The sequence below is a fragment of the Littorina saxatilis genome, linkage group LG8, assembly GCF_037325665.1.
Source record: "Littorina saxatilis isolate snail1 linkage group LG8, US_GU_Lsax_2.0, whole genome shotgun sequence".
In the NCBI taxonomy this organism is placed as follows: Eukaryota; Metazoa; Mollusca; class Gastropoda; order Littorinimorpha; family Littorinidae; genus Littorina; species Littorina saxatilis.
In genome coordinates this window covers 50,524,368-50,531,867 of record NC_090252.1, presented here as the reverse complement: position 1 = coordinate 50,531,867, position 7,500 = coordinate 50,524,368, and the positions used below count along the sequence as shown (strand labels likewise).

The window sequence follows — 7,500 nt, the reverse complement described above, 5'->3', positions numbered from 1 at the left end:
AAGTCCGTGTTGTTGCCGTGGAACGTCTCTCAAAGAAGTTTCTGCCTTCGAGGTGTCGGAGAAATGAAGCCATGAAATTGTTCTGCATAATTCTGATCTGCTCCCAATGGCTGTCTTATATCATCGGCCGAGGTATGTTGGTGTACACTGTCTGAAATAATGATTTTCTGCGGACTGAATTATAGAAGTTGTATTACAAGCTTCCCACGTTGAACCCTTCTTCATCTATAGTTTTCAGTTCTCATTCTATTTTAGCATTATGTTTTTTTGTTTATGTGTTCCCTTTACATTTACAAATATATGTTTTATGTATTTTACTAGTTATGTGTCTTTTCTTCCTTTGTTTAAAGCGTATCATTCTTGTTCTTTCTTGTATGAGTGTCTGTAGCAAGGACTAGACGTAAGACTGTATGAACGCTACTATCCTTGTCTAATAAAGTAATCGGATCGACTTCAACTCTTTATTTTCTTTCTCTGTTTGTGCGTATATCTGCGCCTCGTCTCTCTTGAAACCCATCTTTCAATTCACCCTTCTTCTAATCATACCATATTCCACCACGAAATGAGTCGCATATCACCTCGCGCGGTTCTGCGCTAGGCTTAATATAAGTCCGGGGAGTGTCTGATAACAGTGTGAGGGTCACCTTAGTCACAGGCTTATAACTCAAACAGTTTTCGCTCTTTTCAAAAACGGGTTTCACCACTGGATAGAGCATACAAAACGCTTTAGGAAAATGTAAACATATGAACATCATGCAAAGGTGACCTGCGACTCATTCCGTGGTGGAGGGTCACAATTATTAGCTGTAATTAATAAAGAATACACAATGGCTTGCTTGCGTTTTGAGTAAAATACACGTAAGTACAGTATGTAGGATAAACAGAATACTACACGGACTGCTGTGTCGTACCAGATTTACACGCGCTGCTTTTTAAAATATTTAACTGCGAGCGAAAGCGAGCTTTTCAATATTTGAGAAAGCAACGAGTGTAAATCTGGTACGACACAGCAATCCATGCCGTATTCAATTTCTGTTTATCCTACATACTGTACTAACGTGGGTGAACAGACAAGCTACAGGCAAATTGTCCATTTAGACATTCTGAACGAACATGTTTAAAACAAATTACAAATGATAATTAAAAAGTTGCAAAAATCACTAAAACTTAAGGTATTCCTAACCACCGAAATCGTTTTTTCTTTAATGAAAGGTAGTAATCTCCAAGATAATTTGGTCAAAGTCCAAATAACTCACGGCTGTTGATCTTTCTCAGAAATAATGTGTTAAGCTAAAGTGTTAAGCAGAGCATATTTTTATTCCACAGAAAATCCGCTGCTATTCTGCCCGGATTATGTGCCAGAACATGGAAGCGCCAGGTGTATTTGTGCGGCACCACCACACGTTCTGAAACCCTTCATCTACTGGCTTCAACATCCACCGTCTCCCATCCTGTACTTGACAAACGTCCGTCGCTGGCAAAATAAAAATTACACGTGTCTTGTCACAGGAAATGGATATCAAGCTTCTGCAGGCTATATTCTGCGAGTTGCATGTAAGTCATTAAAGAAAACACATAAATGACGAGACATCATCTAACCGTATGTGCTTTCTTTCAATCATATTATTATTTAAGTTATTGAGACATCACAGTGCGCTAAGAGATTTATAGAGCAAATCGTAAACATGATTTATTGAACAAAGCGCAAAGCGCTGAGTTCAATAATTATTTTCAAGATTTGCTCTATAAATCCCTTTGTGCACTGGGATTGTTTCAATAACGATATTGTCAGTACCGCCAGAGAAAAAAAAAGATTCAAAACGCACATTTTGCTACGCGCATTTGGATAGGCATAACTGTGTGGTCAGGTCGTGTAAGATCTACTTTTGTGTGGGCTGTCTCAAGTGTGTCGTCCTTTCGTCACACGCAAACTCTTGTTTTAATTTCTGTAGGTAAATTTCAGTGTAGCGTTAAGCTAAAAAGTGATGATCTTTCATAGAGACCTCATTTGAACTCGGAGAAAGGACTGTGCTCTTAGTTATTTGCGATTCGAAACCTCTAGTCGAGCTTCGACGGATTGACTGTGCAGAGTGATGCCCCTTGAATTGACTCCAATGTCTGGTCGACGGTTAGCACATTTTCAAAATAAATGTGGTATGTTTCTCGTGTTGTATCTTCACTCATCGGGGAGTCTGGTACTAAATATGAACGGTAAGAATGCTCTGAACCCTACACGTATTATATCCCCATCGTTTTTTCGTTCACATTTGCCCAACATGTTAATTTGCTGAGCGGGGTTTATGTCGTCTGCTAGGCTAAGGCAATCAAACCACTGCAGTCTCATTTCAAAAACAAAAATTGCTCGCCACGTTGCACTGAGTCTGCACGCATGAGGCAGGCTGGTAATAAATCTTATACATGGTAAGAACGTTCTTAACCCTACACGTTTTCGATTCCGATTGTTGTTGCCTTGAAATAATAATTCGGAAACCATTCATTTACTGAACTGATGCAGTCGTATTTCAGTGTAGTTTGCTACGTATGACAGAGTCGATCGAGTAAGTCGACTTCCAAATGCTTTTCTAGCTGGTACGTTATCGGAATAACACTTGTGTTTTCTGTTAGCTGCTGGGAATTGTATACTAACTCATCATTTGGTAATGTGGATAATAAGCTACATGCCACTAACACGGCATATGAGAAGAATCTATGCAAGTCGAAAATGAGCAGCGGCTTCTATTTTTAGATCAGTGGCACTGTGGCACAGGCACATGCAATCTGTCAGAAAAAAACCACTTCTGCTTTAATTGAGAAGTAGGAAATTGATGGTCATTTCGTATTGTGGAGAATATAAGCCACATGTCATTAATTAATTCTGAGGATGAGAGCACAGTCTCGCTTAGGCAACGGGCGGAAGAATACGCTCTGTGGAAAGGTTAGCGCACTCTTGGAGTGCGCTAACAGTTTTCAGTTTTAGCGCATCGCTATTGGCCAATCAACTGGTTCACATCAGTCATGTGACACTAGTGCTTACTGACAATTAATATTATTATGTGCGTTCGGTTCACAGAGGGAAGTTTATTTCAATAAGCATGTCGATTCACTGGTTTAATTTGGTTTTGAAGTGGTAGACAAAGAAACACACAGCAGGAGCAGATATCTCACCTAAATGTCCACCACAACTTACATTTGTACCTTTAACTATACGTCACTGATACAGTTGGAATTCTGAGTTATATAAAACACGTTTGTTTTTGTTAAACGCTTACATACCTCCCTTGCCATATCGCACACCCAGTTCATATACTGCTAGTAGTTGTTCAGCTAGAAGGTTTAATCAAGGTCAGAAAATTGATATTTAAGAGGGAATAAAGCAAAGTTATGAGACACACACACACGCACCTAAAGTGTGGATGGTTACCTAAGAGGCGGCACTGGGTGTAGTGCCTTTCTAGTGCACTTGCACTACAACAGCACTGGGTGCAGTACTCGCTCCGGCATCGATGAATTTTGCACTAAAAAATGCACAAAATTTGACCTATTTCGTCGCCTATAGAGGACGGAAAGAATGTCATTTTGAACATTGTTATGACATTCTTTCCGTCAAAAAAGTCAATTTAACGGTGTTAAATGAAGCGACCATCCACACAATTAGGTTGCCATCCAGAGTTTAGGTTGCCATCCACGTGTGGATGGTTGCCTTATGGTGATTTAGGCAACCAAACCTGTGGAAACGGGGGTACACACACACCCACACACATACACACACACACACACACACACATATACACACACCCTTACCCACACGCGCGCACACACACACACATACAGACACAGACACACACACACACACACACACACACACACTCACACCCACACCCACACCCGCACGCACACACATTGTTTATACCGACATATATCTCTCACCGATTTTAATATTTTGTCAACATGACTTGCTGAATATGTATAAGCCATTATTTTGAATTGGTTAATCTGAACCCCAACCTTACGCAGATGGACCATCAGTTGAACATTTAACTATTGGCCCGTCAACCTTTGTCACAAATGGATCGCAGACGTTCAACCTAACGTGCAACGCTACGGACGTCTATCCACCTCCGAAATACCGCTGGTCTGGAATTGCATGCGAGAACGAAAGTTCCGAGAACGTATGTACTTTTAGACCAAACCCAGTCACTGATGACCAGAAAAACGTGACGTGCACAGCAGTGGGGAGTTATGGGGACAGGAAGTATTGGAAGCACCCTCGACAGGCATCAAAACAACTTCAGCTGAATCTGACTCGTGCGTATATTTTCTTAGTTTCTTAGTGTGTTTGTCTTTTTTTCTGCCCTCTTGTATTTTTGCTTACCCCACTTTTTTTGTTGAAAGAATGTTTTTAGAAATTGCCTTTTTTTGTTTTAGAAATAAATTTGGACGAGGCAAGCCTATTTGGATTTATTCAATACTTACAATGGTTCAGGTCACAACTGCAGTGTCCATGAAAGACAGTTAAGATTGTGAATATATTTCGATATCGAACATAGTTTGGGCAAGATGTTATGTCCGTATCTTCCCTTGGTATTTCATTGTGACTTTATAGTGGTACAATTTAAACTATCCCAATAAAACCGTCAGAAAAGTACAAATCGAGTTATATAATTTGTAAAGGCTTTAAAACCAGCTAGCTGACCTGGGCGTGTTGTCAAGACCTGTAGTTTTACCATGTGCATGTTAACAAATGACCTGAATTTTCTATTTAACAGTGGTCGACCATGTATTTATCATTGTATGGCCATTTTATCATAACCAGAACTATTTTGTGATGCTCATAGATCCCCCCTCAAAGAAGCCAACCCTACAGATTCAAGTCAGGGGGCGAGACTATATTCAGAGAGGAGACAAGCTGACTTGCACAGTGGCAGGCGGGAAACCTCTTGTCGACTCTGTCCATTTACACTGCACTAACCCTGACCTCCGCGGCGAAGATGAAGAAAGAAGTGAACTGTCCGTTTCAAGTTCTGTCACGGTGACGTCTGCTGCCGTCAACACAATGATGGGAATGACGTGCTTCTGCAAGGCTTCTTGGAAGACCAGACCTGAGTACTACCAGTTTATGTCCACTGCTGTGTATCTCTTTGCACGTAAGTTGCCCCCACCCCAACCCCCCCTTTTTTAGTTCTCTGCGGTACAGCGGATAGTCTATACAAAATTTTACAAAAAAGCATGCCTACGGATTAATTTATCGTAAACACAGATGGAGGTACGTTTGAATTTGAATGTTTATATCCTCTTCTACTCTTAATTTCCTTTTTTCATTCATTTTTCTTTATTTTTTGGTGAATATTCTTTTCGGTATGAAATGTGTTATTTTTTCCAACAGGTGCCCCGAGGAAATTATCTGACAAAGCGCTGGAGATGACGAATGGCGGCATCTCGTTTACTCTGGGCGCACACCCTGTCCCTGACATATTTCACTTTGTCTTCCTTGGCAATAAGATGTCTACCGTGGGCAGCAACCTGTCTGAAATGTTTTCGTCCAGCTGTACACAGAAGTCAGAGGCAGAGTATTTGGTAACGTGCACAGTAACATCAGTGAACATTTCCGAACTCCCACCAGGGCACTACAAGGCCTCTGTGTCTAACGGGCTTGGGTCTGTTGATGCCGCCTTCTTCATCCACAATAAAGGTAAATGCCGGCCCATGTTTATACCCTTTTTTCAACATGTCTGTTATCATTCGCTTACAATTCGCCTATTATAAATGACTCATAACAATACGCCTAAATGTGTTTAAGCTGATATAATTATTCCTTTAGTTGTAGTCTAAATGTACATTTTTGTCATGCTGGCTACAGAAAAATGCTCTAAAATGGCATTGACAAGTGTTCCAATATTAGTACCAACACAACGGGACATGTTTGAAAGTAAGAAACGTCATGAATTACTCATTTTTCTGAGTATTGATTTCAATTGATCGCAAGATGCATTTGTCGGAATAGATATATGTACTTATGTTCCTAAATCTGACATTTATCTGTGAAAAGGATTCTTATGTCGTGAATATGTACTTCATGTTGCTGTACTCGTATATTCCTTCAACTAATTACCTTTTCTTTGTGTTGTCAGTGTATTCGATTGCAGTACGTAGCAAGATTGGGTTTGCTCGTACTTCACATTTTACGGCATACATTTGTTTTACTTTCTCAGTTCCTGAAGGAGCCGTTAAACTGTGGACAGTTGTTATAGGAACCATTGTTGGCATCGTCATAACTGCAGGCATTGCCATCGTTGTTGTTGCCATTTTCTGGAGAAAACGTGAGTGAAGACTAGCTGTTGTCTCATTTGGGCATTCCGTCTCTCCTTCCCATCTATCTATCTGTCTGTTTTTCTGTCTGTTTTTCTGTCTGTCTGCCAATATGTCTGTCTGTCTGTCTGTCTGTCTCTCTCTCTCTCTCTCTCTCTGTCTGTCTCTCTCTCTATCTCTGTCTCTCTCTCTTTCTCTCTCTCTCTCTCTCTCTCTCCCCCCCCCCCCTCTCTCTCTCTCTCTCTCTCTCTCTCTCTCTCTCTCTCTCTCTAGTCGTGTGCATATTATATGCAAATGCCATGCGGGAATAACTGGTTAATAGTTACAAAGATGTGCCTTGTTCTTTTGTGTGTTTTCCGGTTAATTTCCTTGTTTGCTAGTTCGAATGATTGCTTGCTTTTGAGCACACTATAATGTTTAAAAAAAACTAAAATCGGCAGGTCAAAACAGAAGGACGAGTGACTGAACAGGCGACAGCAACTCTAAATCATCTGAAGAAATCAGCCAGTACTCAGAGAATCCTCAACAACTGCATATTCCACTGGCGCGAGAATATTCCCATGACCGACCATGCCTCGTCTGCCAGAAGCCAGCGTTTCTGTTCACATTCATTTCATTCCCCGTGAAGAAAAAATGCGGCTCTCATTGCCCGAGACTCTTATTCTTCTTCTTCTGCGTGCGTGGGCTGAAACTCCCACGTATACTCATGTTTTTGCACGAGTAGATTTTTTTTACTTGTATGACCGTTTTTACCCCGCCATTTAGGCAGCCATACGCCGCTTTCGGAGGAAGCATGCTGGGTATTTTCGTGATTCTATAACCCATCGAACTCTGACATGGATTACAGGATCTTTTTCGTGCGCACTTGGTCTTATGCTTGCGTGTACACACGAAGGGGGATAAGGCACTATCAGGTCTGCGCATTACTTTACCTGGGGGATCGGAAAAATCTCCACACTTATCCCAGCAGGCGGCCGCGGCCGGGATTCGAACTCACGACCTTCCGATTAAGAGGCCGACGTCTTACCACGCCGCCACAGCGCCCTACTCTTCAAAACAGACCATCAGCGGATCCCAAAGTCAGTCCTATCGCTCAGCAGAATCCTTCGTCTTTGTCAGAAACAAGATCACAATCTCTGCCAACTGATGCTTACATAACATATACATCTGACTCCTTGCTCAGAATGAACAGTT

At 41.4% G+C, this 7,500-nt stretch overlaps 1 protein-coding gene across 1 annotated transcript in view; it reads left to right on the top strand.

The window, feature by feature from the left end:
• Positions 1-7,500, top strand: part of LOC138973777 (uncharacterized) — an 8,628-nt gene that overhangs the window by 970 nt on the left and 158 nt on the right. The window contains exons 2-8 of the mRNA XM_070346488.1: positions 1-132; positions 1,327-1,554; positions 4,015-4,305; positions 4,836-5,144; positions 5,384-5,689; positions 6,210-6,317; positions 6,747-7,500. The exon at positions 1-132 is cut by the window's left edge and continues 23 nt beyond it; the exon at positions 6,747-7,500 is cut by the window's right edge and continues 158 nt beyond it. Of these exons, the coding sequence (XP_070202589.1) occupies positions 72-132; positions 1,327-1,554; positions 4,015-4,305; positions 4,836-5,144; positions 5,384-5,689; positions 6,210-6,317; positions 6,747-6,772 (1,329 nt within the window). The 5' untranslated portion in view covers positions 1-71 and the 3' untranslated portion in view covers positions 6,773-7,500. The remainder of the gene's footprint in view (positions 133-1,326; positions 1,555-4,014; positions 4,306-4,835; positions 5,145-5,383; positions 5,690-6,209; positions 6,318-6,746) is intronic.